Raw genomic sequence first — 21,284 nt, forward strand, 5'->3', positions numbered from 1 at the left:
ACCTTTCTAATGAAACTAAAGTGGTGGTCACAAGGAGCTCTGTCTCTACCCACCCATGAGGAAAGGAAGCATGGAACCCTGACTGGCAGTCACAGGACAAAACTATCACACAGAAACTAAAGTTATTTGCAAGTCAAAGTGTTTAAACCAACGTTATCATTAAGACAAGTCACTGTCCCAACACATGTGCATGCATGCATGCATGGTCTGTTTTACTTTATTGACTTCTTTCTTTTAAGATTAATGTATTATGTATAGTATTCTGCCTACATATACATCTGTATGCCAGAAGAGGGCACCAGATCTCATTATAGATGGTTGTGGGCCACCACGTGGTTGCTGGGACTTGACCACTGAGCCATCTCTCCAGTCCACTTCATTGATTTCTTAATGTCTGTTAAGTCCTGGCTTGCTTCATTACTGTAGTTCAACATTTGCATCATTTCCTTTGTAATATTTAGAAATAACTCATCATAAAAGCTAGTTCAAACTCTGAGTCAAGCATCTATTTCTATCTTTACTCTGAGCAACTTTGGCTAACATGACAGACTCCTTTAAACCAGTGGCTATTTTCAGTCTTATTGCCTCTATTATGAAAACACAAGAAAAACTGTCATAAACCCCTGGAAAATAGTAAACGTAGCTTTCAAAGAAGCATCTCAGAAGTGGTACTGCAACTAATGCAAACACACCTAGATAACTATCAATGTATCAAAGAACAAAGACTTAGGGAAAAAAAAAACCTTGTTCTTTTAGTCAAAAATAAAAACTGAATAATGAGACAAAAGGTAAGCTGAGATGTAAGAAAAATGAAAGTGCCAGTTATAATATATCAGTATACACAACAATGAAACCCCTACCAACAAGCTAAGTTAATTCAGCTAATTTCCCAGTTTAAGGAAAAAAATAATTACACTTGAAATTAGTGATTCTTACCAATTGCTGATTTTTAATGTACTCGATTAGCTTATCTATGTTTTCCCCTTGTTTGTTTGACAGTTCCACTTCATATAAATCAAAGCATAAATCCTGGCAACAGACTGTAGAGGGAATCAGAAATACACAATAACATTTTAAATTTTAATTTAAAAGTATTCTTTGACAATTCCATATAGGTGTATAAAGTGTTTTGATCACATACACTCCCAATGCCCTCTCTTTAAGACATATACGTATGTATGTATTACATACATACAGACACTATAGTGTGTCACTATGTTTTCCTAGCTGGCCTGAAACTTGCTTTATAGACCAGGGTGACCTTGAACCCAGAGACCTATCTGCCTCTGCCTCCTTAGAATTGGGATTAAAGGCATGAGCCACCATACCATGCTTTAGAACATTTGTTTGTTTGTTGAAACAGGGTTTCTTTGTACAGCCTTGGCTGCCCTAGAACTAGCTCTATAGAGCAGGTTGGCCTTGAACTCCTAGAGCTCCAGCCATTTGCCTCTGCCTCCCAAATGCTGATCTCATATTTATTTTGAATTTAACAGTGCATAAATTAAAAACAATAAAAACTTTGTGCAAGCCGGGCGGTGGTGGCGCACGCCTTTAATCCCAGCACTCGGGAGGCAGAGGCAGGCGGATCTCTGTGAGTTCAAGACCAGCCTGGTCTACAAGAGCTAGTTCCAGGACAGGCTCCAAAAACCAACAGAGAAACCCTGTCTCGAAAAACCAAAAAAAACCAAAAAAAAAAAAAAAAAAAAAAAAAAACTTTGTGCAAGAGAGGAATGGGTCAGAGTTTTCAGCTTTTTTTTTTTAAGTGCATTTGCTCAATTCTCTGAGCATTCTGTATTAAAGATAAAATCTTTGTCATCTCAGATGAATCAGTCAGTTTCTAACAGGCATCCAAGAAGTAGACAACAAGGTAATTCTACAGCTTTCTCAAGAGACCATTTTATACAGAGAAACCCTGTCTCGAAAAACAAAAAACAAAAAACAAACAAAAAAAAAAAGAGACCATTTTATGAATCATTTAAGATGAAATTTAGACATGTATGCGAATGTTTGATGACAGAGTGGACAGTAACTATAGTAAGCCCAGAGTATGTACTGTGCTATTACATTTTGACAGACCTTTCTGCTCCAAATAATTCTGTCTTCTAAAGGCAGCTTCTGGTAGGCTTTCTTTCAGAGAAGATACTTTCATTACATACTTAAAATCTAGTTCCCGTGGCCTAAAAAACAAAAATGTTATCAATCAGTGTAATAAATAGTGACATAACCTTATTACTTTATAATTTAAATGAAAACAAAAATATAACCATAAAACAGTCCTGCAGGGCTGGAGAAATGGCCTAGTTGTTAAAGAGTCCTACTCTTGCTGAGTTTGGTTCCTAGCACCCACAATGGGTAGTTTGACCCCTCCTTTTGGCCTCTACTGGCACCTGTACATACATATCCCCACAAAAGGCATGCATACATACACAATGTTTTAAAGCCCTTAAATTCCATAGGTAATTTACATATCTATAAACAATATAAATTCTCACACATACGACCCACAGATATTATGTATAAACATGTTTACATCTTCTGAATACATGTATTTCTGGCATCGCTCAATTATCCAGGTATGTTAAAAATTGTGTTCTAAAACTGAGACTTTTCAAAACTTACTAAATTGAAAAGTCTCTGAAATACTGGGTTATACCATAGAATGAGTCATGTGCAGATCTTTATTCTATTTCTCGTCAAAATTTTTCTTTCTTCACAATTTATTTTGAAATGGTATCGGGCCTATATAAAAGTTGTAAGAGCAGCACAAAAAATTTCTATACGGTACTATATTTGGTTACGCTACATGCTTTTGTTTTTTCTAATTTTCTTTCTTTTTTTTTTTGAGAGGCATATCTGATGCCCTATTACCTCAAAATACTTCCTCACATTCCTCCCCCAAATAGTATTTCCTTGTACAATAAATTACCAAAAATGAACAAATTCACAATCATAGATTACTATTACTTAGCTTATACCTTATCCAAACTTTGCTAAGATTCTTCAAAAACCAACTATCCCTAAGAAAAACAGACTGAGAAAGTTGCACAAATAGTAATCAAGAAAAAGAGGCTATCTATTTAAGGAGGGGACAAAAGAGAAGCTTGAGGGGAGGGAGCTGGGAGGGGCTAAAAGAAAGGGAAGGCATAAAGTGATATAAATCTATTTCAGTTAAAAGCACATTTGAAAACTTTTAAAAAGCTGGGCAATGGTGGCAAGTCTTTAATCCCAGCACTCTGAGAGGCAGAGGCCAGCCTGGTCTGCAAAGCAAGCTCCAGGATAGCCAGAGCTACACAGAGAAACTGTCTCAAAAACAAAAACAAAAAACTTAAAAAGTAGATTTTGCTAGACAGCGCACCTTTAATCCCAGCACTCAGGAGGCAGAGACAGGTGGATCTCTGAGTTCGAGGCCAGAATGGTCTACACAGAGAAACACTGTCTTGAAAAACCAAAAAGATTTTCTTTCAGTTGTCTCCAGTAGAGAGTCTGCCTTTTTTTTTCATTTGTGATTAATATGCAGGTTGTAGGAAAATATTAAAAGATACACAACCAGATTTTCACTTTATCATCTAATTGAATACTATGTGCTACCATTTTTTCCTACATTTAGTAACTACATTCTACAGCAAGAAAGAGCTTTTCTTTCTTTTAAAATTATTTTTCACAAAATTCCTACTTTACTATTTATGGGCTATACTATCTATCCCTGTTCTCTGTTCTTACAAATGGCCAAAAGAAAATGAATTCTGACAGAATAAAGTTGTCAAGTCAACTAAACTATATCTATCTTTCAGTGATATGGAGTACAAAGTATGAACAGAAGAAGCAAAATGGTTTCTTAAGATGTCCTTCACAGTTCTCCAGGAGAGAGAGAAATGAAGAAAAAAAAAGAAACAACTTCATTATCATAATTCATCATACTACAAACAGATTTAACAGTTACTTTTAGTATTTTTTGCAAGGGAGTGATTTGAGTATTAGAACATCAGATAACGTAAATCTTAATGAAGAATCAATAGGGACTATATTAGCTGTATTGCTCGCTGGACAAATTTCATTTGCTTTAGAGGAAATGCAAGCTTTAAATATAAAGTAATTCAGTCAGGCATGGCAACAGATTCATGGAGTCCCAGTTATTCAGGAAGCTGAAGTGAGAGGATCACTTGAACCTATAAATTCCAAACCAGCCTCGCCAATATAGCAAGATCCCATCTCAACTACAACAAGAGAAATACTATTTTCCCTTAAGGATTAGAATTCAGGTAACTTGTGTACTTCTACTCTACACACTTAAACAAATGTATTCTAACCTAAAACCAAGTAAAATATATAAAATATATTTCACACCATTAAGACCTTGAAAAGAGTACCAAGTACCTAGGACTGGAAAAACAAAATATGCATTAAGGATGACATCAAATATAATACTTACAGTTGTACTGGAATTACTGTGCCATAAGTAGAACAAAGAGTTACATCACACAGGAAACAACCCTGAATAATTAACTGCCCTTTCCATGGAGAGGTGAGAGCTTGAAGAAATGAGGACAGAAAGAAGCTGATTACTTTGTGAAACATTTACTAAAAGAACAAAATCTAGAAGAATTATTTAATTCCTTACCATTTTTATTGAGTTCAAGTCTAGAAAGAAACAAAAAATATTTTTATTAGAGGAAAAAAAACCAAACCAAACAAACAAAGTACATAGGCAATTACTCACATGTTTTTATAAGTGGGCGTTGCCATCTTTTAGGTTCCCAGGATTGAAAAGCTACAATTATAAGAGGAAAGGTCTGTCTGGGTCATTTAATAACAGCGTTGCGTGAAAGTTCATAGAGGTAATTCTGAAAGAAGGAAAAATGTATTATCAGTACAATAGAATTACCCATGGATTAAATTCATCCCAACCCTCGTCAAACCTGAAATTTAGGACATCAGGCTAAGAAATATTTTTTAGGCATAATTTATTTATAGTGACTATACCTGACTTAGTTCGAAGGCACGAAAATGACTTCTTTTGTAAGAAACCATGTAGGTATCTGCAGCCACATATCAGACACTGTCAGAAGATGGCCTGTACAATTCTCAGACACAAACTTGATTTTTCCCTAGAATTAAAACATAAGACTCATGAGATATCTTCAAATAGCAATAGCCTTAACAGTAGGGCTCATTTTAAAATAGGGATATAGATGTATTTTTTTCACTAGTAACCAAAATAAAAGTTATGCTTCTTAGAAAAATAATCATCTGCCGGGCGGTGGTGGCACACGCCTTTAATCCCAGCACTTGGGAGGCAGAGGCAGGCGGATCTCTGTGAGTTCGAGACCAGCCTGGTCTACAAGAGCTAGTTCCAGGAAAGGCTCCAAAAAACCACAGAGAAACCCTGTCTCAAAAAAGCAAAAAAAAAAAAAACAAAAGAAAAATAATCATCTTATAGTCAATGATGGCTTTAATCACCCATAAGCACTTTAAAACTTGAAAAAATAGCTGTACTTGGGTATCTTTCAAAAGTTTCCATCATAGTATCAAAGGAATACCTGATCACACCAATTACCTTTAATGAAACTTCACTGAACGGCTATGTAGTAGTTGTAATAGGAAATATGACAAATAAAACCTAAATTATCAAAAGATAAATTTCCTCTGGACACTGGTGGTGCATACCCTTAATTCCAGCACTTGGGAGGCAGAGGCAGGTGGATCTCTGTGAGGTCCAGGACAGCTTGGTCTACAAAGCTAGTTCCAGGACAGCTAGAGCTGTTACACAAAGAAATCCTGTCTCAAAAGACAAAACAAGATGAGTTTCCAAAGCAAAGAATTGATGAATTGTAAATTAAGCCAGTGCCCAGAAAGTCCTCAAAGGGAGAACATGTAATAAAGTGAATCACAGGCAGATACAACAGTATTTCCTGTGATAGATTAGATGAAGGATTAAAAGTCGGGTTTCCTGAAGCTAGGAGTATAACTAAGTAGTAGAGTGCTCGCCTAATGTGGGCAAATAGGGGAAAGGCCTTAGTTTTGATTTCTAGCAATAGGAAAAAAAAAGTCAAGTCTTAACATAGGATGAACCGGCATAGAATGAGTAAGTGCTAAGGGGGGGAGGGGCTCATAAGCCTCTACTAGTAGCTGAGGAGTTACTGACAGTTGATGACTTCTGGGGGAGGGAGAGTTCTCTTTAAGGGTATAGTCCCAATATGTCCACCACACTCATGGTTATATGGGCAGCACAAATGGGACTAGGTAGTTTACTTAGGGAAAAAAAGAACAGGAAGTTGAGAAGGGTTAGGGAAGGGGGAGATGAATCTGAGAATTACAAGAAGTAAATATCAAAACACATTATATGAAATCCTCAAATAATTAACAAAACTACTATAGTAAGTAAAAGAACAGGGGCTGGCTCAAATGATTAAGAACACTGGCTACTCTTCTAGAGGACTTGGGTTTAATTCCCAGCACCCAAATGGTGACTATTAACTGCGTGTTACTTCTAGTTCCAGGGGATCTGAAACCCTCTTCTGGCCTCCTCCAGCACCAGGCATGTATACTGTATACAGATAGATGTTTAAGCAAAACATTCATATACAAAATAAAAACAAAGCCGGGCGGTGGTGGCACACGCCTTTAATCCCAGCACTCGGGAGGCAGAGGCAGGCGGATCTCTGTGAGTTCGAGACCAGCCTGGTCTACAAGAGCTAGTTCCAGGACAGGCTCCAAAACCACAGAGAAACCCTGTCTTGAAAAACCAAAAAAAAAAAAAAATAAATAAATAAAAAAATAAGATAAAAAAATAAAAATAAAAAAAATAAAAACAAATCTGTATACTGTATGGTCCTATTTACATACATATCTAAAATAGACAGATCTGAAAAGGTGGGAAATAGACTAGTTGCCTGGGTTGGTGACGAGAGAGTCGCAGATTGATTACAGTGGTGGTTTCACAAATCTGAATACATGAGAACACACATGCTAGATAGACCACACAGTTTAAATGGGTGAATGCTACTGCACAGGAAATACTGCGAAGCACCTTAAAAACCACAATCATCAACGATCAGCCAGTGTTCATAATGATCTTTTTCAATCCGCAGTTATATTTTGCTTTATCAACACTACTAAACAGCCTCTTTTTGAGTTCCTGCTGCTGTGGGGTGCCTATGTTCCTCCACTTCCCCGTTATCTAGATTCATCTACTCTACTACTCCTATACAAGCCACCAAATGCTGTCTTGGCTTCAACTAATACCCCCAACTACTTTTATTACTACAAGGCTGTTTCAGAAACATCTTGAAAGGCTGAGTATTTCTTTGATTCATAAAAATAGTACCTGTCCTCTTACTGAGAAATTATTAAGTACAAGTTCTTTTTCCTTGGTAAAGGACTCTAAATGTCATTTAATCCTCACAGTAATCCTACAAAGTTAACTATTTTTCCAAATGAGAAAACAAAGCATAAAAACTTTCAGTTATGTTTTTAACTATTACCTACTTATCGCCCTGAATTCATAAGCATGCCTGTCAATCTTTTCTTCTTTCTTTCTACTCAGGGCACCACTGCAGCGTGTTGACAGCATTACAGTCTCGCTCACCCCTAACATTCCACAGTTGTCAAGCTTGCTCAGATCCATTTGTTCTCTATTCTTTTATCATTACAATGGCATAGGAAGGAGTCTTACCAACGTACCAATCTCTTGGCACTGAAAAATATCGTTTTAGATTCAAAACTCAATTATGTCTAAACTTCTAATTGAAGATTATGACCTGCTTAACACTAATGAATCTAGCTTTTATTATAGTCATCTCAGGGAAATAACTAAGTCTCACTTCATTTTGTAGAAGTCGAAATTCACTTTCTTCAGCCCTACATCTGGCTATCTGTGGTAACAGCACTTGGCCAACATAGAGTGCACACTGACATGCCAATTTTGCCTTTTAACAATGGAACTATTTTGCTTATTACAAATGTTAAAATGAAAATTATAAATCTTAAAATATAATTTATATAATCTATAAAGCAATATACAATCTGATCACTGTATATTCACAGCTCAAAACAAGCTCATGCACAATAAACAAGTTATATCTACAAATGATGACGTTTTCATCTGACTGCAAATTGCTTACATTTGGATTCAATATTCAACTTTAAAATAAATGTAAATTCATTTTTTTAACATGTATATGTGTGGAGGTCAGAGGGCAACTGGAAGGAGTTGGTTCTCTCTGTCCACCAAGTGGATTTGAGGTCAAACTCTGACCATCAGGTTTGACAGCAAGTGCTTTCATCCATTGAGCTACCTTGCCCCCTCCTCCATGATTTTTGATACAAGGTCCCTCTCATCCCGTAGCCCAAAGCGGCCTTGAACTTGTAGCAATCTGTCTCAGTCTCCTAAGTGCAACATTCAATTTCTGAAGCCTGTTTTTAATATTCTTAAAATTTGATATACAAAGTTACTGATCACCAGGCTGATACTTACAATTTTGAAAGTATTATTTTTTGTTTTGGCATGATGTACAAAAGTAAATAAATTGTTTGAGATCATATAATTTTGTTATTATTAAAATTATTTTAACATGTATGTGGTATGTGCATTTCTCTCTTGTGATACTGGGGATCCCACATGCTAAATGCTCCGAGGCACACCCTCCCTGTCCTTTATGATGACATCCATATAATCTCAGTGACAATGTTCTGACTCATCAAATTGGGCTTATGAATTTGTGCTATGGCATTTAAACTATTAATTCTCAATGAAGTGGTTGCACCAAACTACTGGTATGCTGTGTACCTTCCAAAAAAGATATTAAGTAGCTTTTCTCTTAGAAGAAAATCTAAAAGAAAAAGCTGAATTAATTTTTCTGTGACAATTACATTTTAAAATCCATCTTTGATTCTCTCCATCATTATATCTTACAAAGAGGCAAAAATAAAGTAATTTTTAAAATTGCTTTCACTGCTAGATATATTTCACCCCAAATGCTCTGAGCACAAAGTAGAAGATTTCCACTGAGGTGAAACAGGTACTGTACCAAATGAGCTGGGCCTTAAGAGCTGGGGTCAAATATCTCTTCTCCTAACGAGAGAACAGCTGTACATTAAAGGGCGTATTTGATCAAGCAACAGTGTACTGACTATTAGCAAGGGGTTTAGTTCTCCAATTAAATGTTATTATATCTTATTAAGGAAAAACAGAAAGTATGCCCTAGGCACATTTCTTATGACAAAGACAGTAATTAAAACAGAAACCAATTAAAAAAGACAAAAAGAAAAAGACTAGAATATTCACTATGCAAATAATAAAAGATTTATACTAATACATTAAGACAGAATTTAAAAAAAATGAAAATTCACATTTCAAGAGCCATTTAATAGCCAATAAGCATTAAAAAAAACTTTCAGTTTACAAACTTATATAATTGCAGTCAGAGAAAAAGAAACCCAAAGATTTTTTTAATAATTTTTTAAAATTTATTTATTAAAGATTTCTGCCTCCTTCCCGCCACCGCCTCCCATTTCCCTCCCCTTTCCCAGTCAACTCCTCCTCCCTCAGCAGCCCGAAGAGCAGTCAGGGTTCCCTGCCTTGTGGAACCCAAAGATTTTAACAGGTGAATTGGTAGCAAGAATGGAAGCCAAAGACAGAAATGAGGTTATCAGAGGACATGTAAGGAATATTTAAAACCAACATGCTAAAAGACAATCATCAAAGTACAATGTTTACATTCAGCAAAAACATTTTCCAAGAAAGAAAGCGAACCAAAAAAGTTTTATCATAAAAAAAAAACCCAAACTTTTAATAAAAGCCTCTACTTTAATCACAAGGAAGATAGCTCCAGATGGATAAAGACAGTCATGAGTGGAGAGCACAGAAGACATTTGAGAAATATTAAGTACTGGCTTTCTAAATCCCAACAACTCTCAACAGGCTGCCAGCTATGTGATAACAATTTTAAAAGGAGTTCTATTACATGACAAAAATAGTATATAAATCATGAGGAGGGTGACTGAAGTTAGCAATTCTAAGATAAAGAGGCTTGTAAACTTAATTTTGAATAATCAAGAACATAGAATTCTAGGAAAATATGTAATTTCCAAACACGTAGATCTTAAATCAATATAAAAATGAAAAGACTAGAAACACAGGACAAGGCAAACAAACAAAAAAAGAATTACACTAAATGCAAATAAATTGTAATGCTCTGCCCTTAAAGATATTTAAAATTGCTTTTAAAAATTTCCAGGCAACAGAGGTGATGGTTATGTGGTTAAGAGCACATATTGCTCTTGAAGAGGCCCCAAATTAAGTTCTTAGCATCCTGTAGCTCCAGATCCAGGATCCAACACCCTCTTCTGGCCTTAACAGATACCTGCCCTCAAGTGACTGTACCCTCCCAAAGACACATGTAAAACTTAAAATAAAAATGAAGTCTTAAAAAAAAAATCCCAGCCAGGCATGATGGAACATACCTGTAATCCCAGAACTTGGGAGATTTGGCAGGGAAATCATAGGTACAAGGGCAACCTAAACTACATAATGTCAGAAAAACAAAGAAAGAAAAAAAGAAAATTCTAACAGATACTCTTTTACTTATTAGTGGTACTAGGAATTGAATCCAGGGTGGCACACATACTACGCATATGTCAACATTTAGAGCCCTTCCATTAGTATTTACTTGAAATATAAAAGTAAAGGGATGGGGGAACTGGAGAAATGGCTTAGAGGTTAAGAGCACTGGCTGTTCTTCCAGAGGACCTGGGTTCATTTCCCAGTACCCACATGGCAGCTCACAACTGTCTGTAACTTTGTTCCAGCTTGATCCAGTTCCCTCACGCGGACATACCTGCAGGCAAAACACCAATGCATGTAAAATGAAAATAAATAAATATTTCTTAAAAAAAAAAAAAGTAAAGGGATGGGGATATTGCTCAATTGTAGCTTAGTTTATACTAAACTTTAGATTCAATTCTTAGCACGCCAAAATAAATGAATAAATAAAACATACAAGTGTCTATCCCATCTAGTTATATCAAAATAGTTTAGTGAGAAATTTAAAATAAGCACAGTTTTCATTGTTAAGAGTAATATAAATGAGAAGCTTAGAGGTAAGATGAATCAAAGCAAGTTGGACAGTAAGAAAAGATAGTCAAAATTAAAATTTAAAAAAGGAGATGTAAAATAGTAAGACATTTCAAAAGATACCTGTAATAACCAATGAAAAATATTAAAACAAATCCTAGAAAAATCTAATTTACCACATGTGGCACCCTAAACTAATTTAAAAAAAATCTTGCCGGGCGGTGGTGGCACACGCCTTTAATCCCAGCACTCGGGAGGCAGAGGCAGGCGGATCTCTGTGAGTTCGAGACCAGCCTGGTCTACAAGAGCTAGTTCCAGGACAGGCTCCAAAACCACAGAGAAACCCTGTCTCGAAAAACCAAAAAAAAAAAAATCTTAAAGCTGGGCGATGGTGGCGCACGCCTTTAATCCCAGCACTCGGGAGGCAGAGGCAGGTGGATCTCTGTGAGTTCGACGTCAGCCTGGTCTAAATGAACTAGTTCCAGGACAGGTTCCAGAGCTACAGAGAAACTCTGTCTCGAAAAACCAAAAAAAAAAAGGTAGCTTTTAACCACATCTGCCACAAACAAAACTGCAGGCTCAAGTGATGAGGAGCAGTCCAATGACAGAATGACAGAGATATGGTGAGGAACAGAACATATTCTTACAATAAATTGTATCTCGAAGAAAATGAATGATAAGCAAAGGCTCTCTAAGAGGTGATGATCTTACAGGCACACACAGTAACACTTGCCGTCATTTGGAAGACCAGTATTTTGCCAAACGACTAATGAAAGAATGAAAGCCAAAGTGCAAACTAGATAAACTGATTTTAATAAGTTCATTAATAAGGTTTCAAATTTACACTGTAGGCAACTTTTAAGAAACTTTTATCAAAACTGATGAATACCAAAGAAAACACATTTGAAAATGTTATTAAAATGTCTCTCTTTTTCCAAATACTTAGCTAGCCAATGCCAGACTATTGTGCCATATACTTCAACTAAAACAATCTATTACAACAGATTAAGCGCAGAAGCAATACTTAAACAATAGAAGTGGCAGGAAGGCTATTTGGAAAAACATATTACAGTGCCACTCTTGTCACTAATATTTTCTGGAAGGGAAATAGCTATTTTTCACTTAAAATGCTACTTATGTCAAGATGTAATTGATTTGTTTTTTAAAGATACCAATAAATATGTTTGAAAGCAATCAGCTTAACATCTATCACAGATACACCTGAAGTGTGCAATAGTTTTTGAATTGTAAAGGAGTTGGCTGGGAATATAGAAGCGTGCTTGTCTGGAACACACAAAGACCTACCTCAATCCCTAGCACAGCACAAATCCAGTATGGCAGTGTGTCTATAATCCCAGCATTTAAGAGAAGGCAGCAAGAAAATCAAGTGTTTGAATCCAGCCTTTGCTACAGATCAAGTTCAAGGCTAGCCTGGGCTACAGTTTAAAAAAAGTGTGAAAGAGCATGGATACTGCTGTAACATAATCTTGGAACAGAACATATAAGTATAAAGTATAATTCTCTTTAAGTTCAAAACAGGTGAATATTTATTGGTTAATGAAATAAAGACTATGCATGATGACAGTTCAAGGGATACTTTCCTTCTAGAATAGATGCACAGAAGCCATTCTATTGTACCTGCAGTGCTCTACTAAGCAAGGTGCAGAGATACCCTGCTTACTTTTTCTTTGTAAATACATTTTCAATACAATAAAATCTGTTCTTTTAGAAAGGAAAAAAAATCAAAACAATGTCTTTTCTTAAATCTATAAATTTATTTATTTTTTGAGACAGGATTTCTCTGTAGCTTTGGAGCCTGTCCTGGAACTAGCTCTCGTAGACCAGGCTGGCCTTGAACTCACAGAGATCCGCCTGCCTCTGCCTCCCAAGTGCTGGGATTAAAGGTATGCGCCACCACTGCCCAGCAAATCTATAAATTTATAAATGCAATGAATAAGCTACTCACTGCAAATACAAGTATTCCAGTGAGAATTTGCATAGAAATTGAGATGATTTGTCTGGAAAAAAGAAAAGAAGGGAAAAAAAAAAGAATCCACAGTTTTTTTTTGGTTCCCTAAAAGAAAGTACCAATTTATATTATAAAGCTACCACAAGTAAAACAGTATGGTAGCTGCTAAATAAATAAGTCAAAGAGTATTCAGATCCAAGGTCATAAACAAGGGCTAACAGACTGCCCCAAATGTTTGACTTTCTTACTCACTAGGGAAAATTAAAAATTAAAACAAGATCTTTTTCAACTACCAGATGGGTTTAGATGTTTAGAAAACATTGTTACCTTCCAGTGCTGCCTAGAGTAATGAAAGCCATACCTAAGAGGAAATGAAAATGTAAAAATACAATCATCCCAGGGCATTTAACAGACTGCCTAGCGTTCTCCTAAGAGTCTACAGAAACATCAGCAGCACCCAAACCTGTTTATAATATCTGTAGTGCAAAACAAAACAAAACAAAACTCAGCTCTACAGTACTGCTGCGAGAAAAATCTTAAAATCCACCGATGAGACACAAAGAATAAACATGTCTAAGACACTTGTACTAAATAGATATGCTATGGGAAACAAGTACCAGCCAAGTTTTCTGTCAATTTTCAAATTTCAATTTATCTAAACAAATGTTTGGGCTAGAAGAGATGCCTGCCAATTTATCTTTCTTACTTAAAAGAATGTAATAATTTAAAAGAATGTGAAAGTCAGAAAATACACTGGCAACACACTTCAAACATCATCTTCCTTAAAATAATAATTACAGAGAAAAAACTTGGCTATCTTTCATTGTTTTTTTTTTATACTAGTGACAATAGAACTCTCCTTTACTACAAGACAATTTTCCAATAGAAAAGCACCCTCTTACAGTACCAAGTATACGTGCTCTGTACTAAACCTCTAAGATAGGATTTCCAACAACCTCAGATTCTGTACTACCACATACACGCTCCCGTCTTCTTTCTGCTGTCTTAGGGGGGAAACACTGTGAGTCCTCGGGTCACTGTACAAGTCTAAGAAAGAATTTCATTAACTTTCCCATCCTAATTTGACCTTCAGAGAGAATACAGGTTCAAGCTGCTTAAAGTTAGGCATTTCGAATTGCTAAATCGCGATGAAGAGAAACTCAAAAACTTTCAATCTCCGATTCTGAAGCTAAGGCACTTTTCCTACCAAGTGCTGGTTGGTACTGTCTTCTGAGCAACTGCGGGACCCTACCCACTGCAATATTCCTTCACCGTCACTCCAGCCGCCCGCTGACTGCCATATGGGTAGGCCCGTTTATACGTAATAAATAAGTAAGTAATGCCACGTGTTGCCACGCCGCCTACAGCCTTCACAAACCTGAGCTGAGGGTTTTCCTAAGAAACCTCAGGGAATGGGCTAGTCCGCCCCGAATCAAGGGAAAACGAGTGCAGGACTGACCACATCCCTTGGGAATGGAGCTGACCTGTGACAGGCGACACAAACAAAACGCTCTTAAGAGTCGTTCTGCCCCTCTAAGTGCAGAGACCGATTCCGAAGCCGTCCACGGGCTCGCACCGTGACTGCCTTCTCCAAGCTGGAGCAAATGACCGTGGCTGCCCGTCCGGGGCGACCCAGCCATCTGTCGGGCGGCCCCCGAGGGACGCCCACCCCGCCCGCCAGCCCTCAATCACCGCGGGTGCCCCCGACGCGCGCGCGGGAGCCGCGCTCAGCCTTCCCGACGGGTGTCTGTGGAAATCCTCGCTCGAGACGCCCCGACACTCAAGGGAACGTTACCTGTCCCCGACGCGGCCGCCTTCCCTGAGGAGTCGAGCTCACCGCTCAGCGTCCTTCCCATGCTTTCCCTGCCCGTCCCGACCTCTCCTCAGACGCGGGCCGCGTGCGCCTCAGTCGCTCGGTCACACAGGCGGGTAGCAGCCTCGCCTCAACCCCGGCGCTGGGAACGGGTCCCGTCTCTGGCCCCGGGCACCCGCAACCGGAAGTGAAACCTCGTGGCCCTAGGAAATAGGGAGGGGGCTAGACAGACAGAAAGTGAAAACTGAAGCGCCCTGGTCTCGTAACAGACGGGAGCCAATCACAAGGAGGGCGCCAAGGCGCAGGCGCAACCGCCCGCGGCGTCCACGTTGCGCTTGCTTTTCCTCTCTGCGCAGGCGCGGGGAGGATACAGTTTGCTTCGGATTGGACGGCCAACCCAGTTCCGCTACTTCTCACCGGATGTAGGCAGCCGGATATGGAATCGTGCACAGGGAGTGAAGTTCCTCAGTCAGGGCCTCTAGTGTCTCGTGGGTCGCTTATGCGCAACTTCCTGTGCTTCGTGTACCAGGTGCTATTGAGACAGGGCTAGATGGTACACAGACTTCCATCATGTCTTCTTGCTGAGGTCACTTCAGGTTTAATTATAATCTGATCTCCTTAATGGAGGATTCTGTAGAAAATTACCCAATTCTGTTCTAAGACCGTAGGCCAAGATACCCCAGCTGACTTCTATTTAAATGCTTGCTTGTCCAAACCAACCCCCTTCAGCTGATGGGTGAGATACTGGGATGGGATGTAGTTTTACCTTTTTTTTTTTTTTTTTTAATTTGCTATACTTAGAGCTTTTCATTTTTTTTTTTTTTTCTGAACCATCTCCTTGGCCCGGTTGTTACATTTTTTTGGGGGGTATATTTTTATTGATATTTATTGAGCTCTACATTTTTCTCGGCTTCCCTCCCTGCCCCTTCCCTTCCCCCTTCAAATCTCCTCCAAGGTCTCCATGCTCCCAATTTACTCAGGAGATCTTGTCTTTTTATACTTTCTACTTCTATAGTAAGTCTCTCTTAGTGTCTGCGTTGTTGTCTAAGTTCTCTGGGATTAGGGTTTATAGGCTAGCTTTCTTTATGTTTAAAAATCACCTATGAGTGCATACATGTGATAATTGTCTTTCTGGGACTGGGTTACCTCACTCAAATCATTGTTTCCTAGTTCCATCCATTTTCCTGCAAAATTCAAGCTGTCATTTTTTTCTCCTGTGTAGTATTTCATTGTGTAAATGGACCACATTTTTCTTAACCGTTCTTCGATCAAGGGGCATTTAGGTGGTTTCCAGGTTCTGGCTATGACAAACAAAGCTGGTATGAACATAGTTGAGCACATGTCCTTGTGGCACGATTGAGCATCCTTTGGATATATACCCAAAAGTGGTATTGCTGGTTCTTGAGGAAGGTGGTTTCCTAATTTTCTGAGAAATTGCCACGCTGACATCCAAAGGGGCTGTACCATGCTGGGCGATGGTGGCGCACGCCTTTAATCCCAGCACTCGGGAGGCAGAGGCAGGTGGATCTCTGTGAGTTCGAGACCAGCCTGGTCTACAGAGCTAGTTCCAGGACAGGCTCCAAAGCCACAGAGAAACCTTGTCTCGAAAAAACAAAACAAACAAACAAACAAACAAAAAAACCCAAAAAAACACACAAAGGGGCTGTACCAGCTTGCATTCCCACCAGCAAGGCAGAAGTGTTCCCTTTTCCCCACAACCTCTCCAGCATAAGTTGTCATCAGTGTGTTTGATTTGGGCTATTCTTACAGGTGTAAGATGGAATCTCAGAGTTGTTTTGATTTGCATTTCTCTGATGACTAAAGATGTTGAACATTTCCTTAAGTGTCTTTCAGCCATTTTAGATTCCTCTGTTAAGAGTTCTCTGTTTAGGTCTGTACTCCTTTTTTTAAATTGGATTATGTGATCTTTTGGTGTCCAATTTCTTGAGTTCTTTGTATATTTTGGAGATCAGACCTTTGTCTGATGTGGGCTTAGTGAAGATCTTTTCCCATTCTGTAGGCTGCTGTTTTGTCTTGTTGACCATATCCTTTGCTTTACAGAAGCTTTTCAGTTTTAGGAGGTCCCATTTATTAATTGTTTCTCTCAGTGTCTGTGCTGTTGGGGTTATATTTAGGAAGTGGTCTCCTGTGCCAATGCGTTCAAGTGTACTTCCCACTTTCTCTTCTATAAGGTTCAGTGTGACTGGCTTTATGTTGAGGTCTTTGATCCATTTGGACTTGAGTTTTGTGGATGGTGATAGATATGGGTCTATTTTCATTCTTCTACATGTTGATATCCAGTTATGCCAGCACCACTTCTTAATATGCTTTCTTTTTTCCATTTGATATTTTTTGCCACTTTATCAAAGATCAGGTGTTCGAAGATGTGTGGATTGATATCCAGGTCTTCTATTTGATTCCATTGGTCCTCCTGTCTGTTCTTATGCCAATACCGGGCTGTTTTTAGTACTGTAGCTCTGTAGTAGAGTTTGAAGTCAGGGATTGTGGTGCCTCCAGAAGTTCTTTTATTGCACAGGATTGTTTTGGCTGGGTTTTTTGCTTTTCCCAATGAAGTTGAGTACTGTTCTTTTGAGGTCTTTGAAGAATTTTGCTGGGCATTGTGTTGAATCTGTAGATTGCTTTTGGTAAGACTGCCATTTTTTACTATGTTAATTCTGCCTACCCAAGAGCATGGGAGGTCTTTCCACTTTCTGGTGTCTTCTTCAATTTCCTTCTCACATCCTGATCTAACCCATTTCTACCAATCTGTGTAACACCACAAGGTTGTGGCTTACTGGGAAAGATTCTAACCAGCATCAGTCTCAGGCAGGAGCTTCATGGCATCTGCCACACTGCCCTTCTTCCTAGCATTCTGTTCTGTCTATTCCACCTACCTAAGTTCTGCCTTATCTAAAGGCCAAGGCAGTTTCTTTATTCAACCAATGAAAGCAACACATAGACAGAAGGACTTCCTACACCAGGGTTTGATCCCCAGAAATGCACAAATTGGGTATGGTAGTGCAGGTGTATAATCTCAGAAGGTGGGAGTAAGAAGATCAGGAATTCAAAGTCATCCCCAGCTGCATATCAAATTTGAATCCAGGATGAACCACAAGAGAACCTATCAAAAACTACACAGACTACACCTTAATGGTTTGTCTTAAACCAGCCACGTCAAGAAATAACCCATTGCCAGGTTTCTAGTGTGTCAGAGGTATGATGGGGTCTGATGAGAACTGTGCTTTGGAAATAATCTAATGGTCACACAGAATACTGTGTTGAAAGTGTGGAGCAGAGGAAGAAAGTAGAGGAGACTTAGTTTGACGATCATAGTTTCCTTTTCTTTTCCATCCCCACGATACCTTGTACAAAATTTTACTTAAACACAATCTAAGTAGTTAAATACTGACAAAGGATGTTCCATTAAAGGAGAAAGAAGAAAGAACAAGTGTTGGGAGAAGACAAAGAACAATGTGTTCAAAGAGCCACAGCATACTGAGTTTATTCATTCTACTGCTTTGGGGGAAAAGCCCTGTAAAATTGGTCCAATAATCATTTGTTATTTGAAATCTTCTTGTTCCAAATTTACTCTTAAGTTAGCTGTTAATTTTACTTTCTCATTTGAATAATAGCATCAATCTCAGATGTGAACTTGTGCAAAGTACAAGGAATATATATGCATAAACACACACACATCTTAATCCTTGTCTTAGTCACTGTTTTATTGCTGTGAAGAGACACCATGACCAAGGCAACTCTTATAAGAGAAATCATTTAGTTGGGACTTCCTTAGAGTTTCAGAGGTTTAATTCATTATCATTATGGCAGGGAGCATGGTGGCATGCAGGCGTGTTCTAGAGCAGTAGTTGAGAGCTACATCACATCATAATCATTAGGCAGAGTGAGTGTGGGCTTGTTGAAACCTCAAAACCTACCCCTAAAGACGTACTTTCTCCAATAATGTCACACCTCCTATTCCTTTTAATCCTTTCAAATAATGCCACTCCCTAGTGACTAAGCATTCAAATATATGACCTTATGGGAGCCATTCTTACTCAAACCACATATACCCATTATTTTATACAATAGGTAAACAATTCATAAAAGGGGAAATTAGAAACTGAGAATGACTTCTTAGTTTAAGAAGAACTCCTGGGGGTGGAAAGTAAGTCCCTATTACTGAAGACACCATGCACTTCAGACACAGGACGCAAAAACCCGTGAACTGGAACTGACCTGAAAGCTAGCTGAAGACTAGCTTTCATGCTACCAGAAAGCACCATGTAAACTTCCAAATGAGAGAGTCAACCAACAGTCCTACATAGCTCTGACACCAATGAACCACAACAATGAACCACATGGCACCATAATCTTTAGAGTACAATAGTGGCACACATACCTTGATAGTAGCTAATGTACTGGTCTTTCCTGTCCCTTTAGGAGACAAACCCCTCCCCACTCCCTCCTCTGTCCCTCTGCTTCCAACCTGTGTACTCTCTCTCTTTTCTGTGTCTCTGTCTCTCTCTGTCTCTCTCTCCTTGTCTCCCTTCTCCCTCCCCTTTTCCCTTCCCTTCTATAACCCACTAAATAAATACCCACTTTCTCTGTATGGTGTGCCTATCCTCTCTGTCTCTTACCCACTCCTTGCTCCTCCTGGGACCTGCTGACCCCCTGAGGTCTCTCACCTTGTGGCTTGCTGCTCACTGCTTGCTTCCTGCTGCCACCCCTCGGGGAATGGCACCGTTTTATTTTTACCATTACAGCTAACATCTCTCTAATCGAATTTAAGACCTACTCAATAAGAGAGCAATCATGCCTTGGTACTGGAACCTAGGCCAGTTACTCAGGGCTGGTGATGTTATGGATCTTGGAGAACTATAACCACCACTTTACCAGTCCACTCTCTAATTATATGCTAAACATTTATTCTTAAACTCACAGATAATTGTAGTCCTCATACCACATCAGGGAAACTTCTCTTTGCAACTGATGGAGACAATTACACAACACCAAGGGTTTGGAAAGAGGAAAGGGAAGAATTATCTAATCATATTAATCTCCAAATATAAAAGAAACAGTTTTTAAAAAGAAGGCCTCCTGGGAGGTCTGGAGGACTCAGGTTCTATTTCAAGCATCTTCATGGTAAATCACAATCTTCTGTAATCCCAATTCCAAGAGATCTGACATTCTCTTCTGGTTTCCAAGGGCACCAGGCATGCAAGTGATGCACCGCCATATGTGCAGACAAAACATACACATGAAGCTAAAAAAAAAAAAATAAGGCCTCCTATTATTATACATGGCATAATCTCAAGAAGTGCCTAAAATAAAATAAAGCATAACCACAAAAAAAAAAATAGCTCGGTGCAAAAAGATGGCTGGTGTGTGATTATCACATTATTGGTAAAGTAGACAGGTAGACAAACTAGGTCCTTCCAGCTTGGGAATGGGTTGCTCGTTTTTTCTCATAATGAAAAGCAGTGGAGTATTGACTTAGTCAAGGGGTTATCAGTAATCACTCTTATGCAGATCTATGATGAAAAGGAAAGTGAAAAGTGTGCAGTTGGAGGAGAAAAAGAGTACTTGGCGGTGCTTAGTGAGTCAAGTCCCGTGATCAAAGAGAGAACGTTTAAAGAAAAGCCTGCTTTTAGAGGGACTAAAAGGAGTGTCGACCTCAGGACAAGACCCCACCCAGCTAATCCTCCAACTTGTGAAAGTAATTGAAGGAAAGCTTAAGCAGTGAAGGGCGTCATTAAAAACAGAACGCTCATGCAAATGTGACTGAAGGAGGGGTCCAAGTTCCAGCTCTGGCAAGCAGTAGAACTTGGCAGCTTCCGGGAGAGGCTGGAGTGGGGGAGCAGTTAAGTGGTTCTGACTTTATAGTCAAGGACACAAGAAATCGATTGTGGAGTTTCCCTTTGTAGCTAAGGAAAGCTGCTCAGGCCAGACCAGGCAGGTCAGGGAAGTCCCTGCAAGGAGGCTTAGAGAGGCTATCGTATAAAACTGTCAAGGTGAATTCTGGATTATGTTGGAGACCCCAAGATGGTGGAGATGCCAGAGTCATGAGACACCTGTCAAGAAAAATTGCAGACAGGGTATGGAACTGGCATAAGAGAGAGAAATATGTTGCAGTCAACAAAGCTGAAAGGGGTTGGAGATCTGAAATGCCCTTTGACATTAGACATGGAAATATAGCATTTGGAGTTTACCCTGCTGAGTTTTAGATTTGCTTTGGTCTAGTATTTCCTCACTATATTTCCTCACCTTCATTTTTGAATAGTAGCGTATATTCTGTGTCACGGTATGTTGGAAGTTTGTGATCTGCTTTTTGGTTTAGATTTTACAGGGGGTTACAGTTAACCAATTGCCATGAGTTTCAGAAGAGACTTTGAACTTTTAAACAGTTGAGATTGTGGTAGCCGTGGGAACTT

General features: G+C 38.8%; 1 protein-coding gene across 2 annotated transcripts in view; it reads right to left on the reverse strand.

The window, feature by feature from the left end:
• The window catches only part of Tasor2 (transcription activation suppressor family member 2), a 46,756-nt gene extending 31,685 nt beyond the window's left edge, over window positions 1-15,071 (reverse strand). For both annotated transcript variants that reach the window (XM_057786899.1, XM_057786900.1), the window contains exons 1-7: window positions 14,836-15,071; window positions 4,981-5,105; window positions 4,718-4,841; window positions 4,619-4,638; window positions 4,430-4,529; window positions 2,077-2,177; window positions 937-1,040 (exon numbers count right to left, since the gene is read on the reverse strand). In XM_057786899.1, the coding sequence (XP_057642882.1) occupies window positions 937-1,040; window positions 2,077-2,177; window positions 4,430-4,529; window positions 4,619-4,638; window positions 4,718-4,743 (351 nt within the window). In that variant the 5' untranslated portion in view covers window positions 4,744-4,841; window positions 4,981-5,105; window positions 14,836-15,071. The remainder of the gene's footprint in view (window positions 1-936; window positions 1,041-2,076; window positions 2,178-4,429; window positions 4,530-4,618; window positions 4,639-4,717; window positions 4,842-4,980; window positions 5,106-14,835) is intronic.
• Between the last annotated feature and the right edge of the window lie 6,213 nt (window positions 15,072-21,284).

This window comes from Chionomys nivalis, chromosome 13 (genome assembly GCF_950005125.1).
Source record: "Chionomys nivalis chromosome 13, mChiNiv1.1, whole genome shotgun sequence".
Taxonomy (NCBI): domain Eukaryota; kingdom Metazoa; phylum Chordata; class Mammalia; order Rodentia; family Cricetidae; genus Chionomys; species Chionomys nivalis.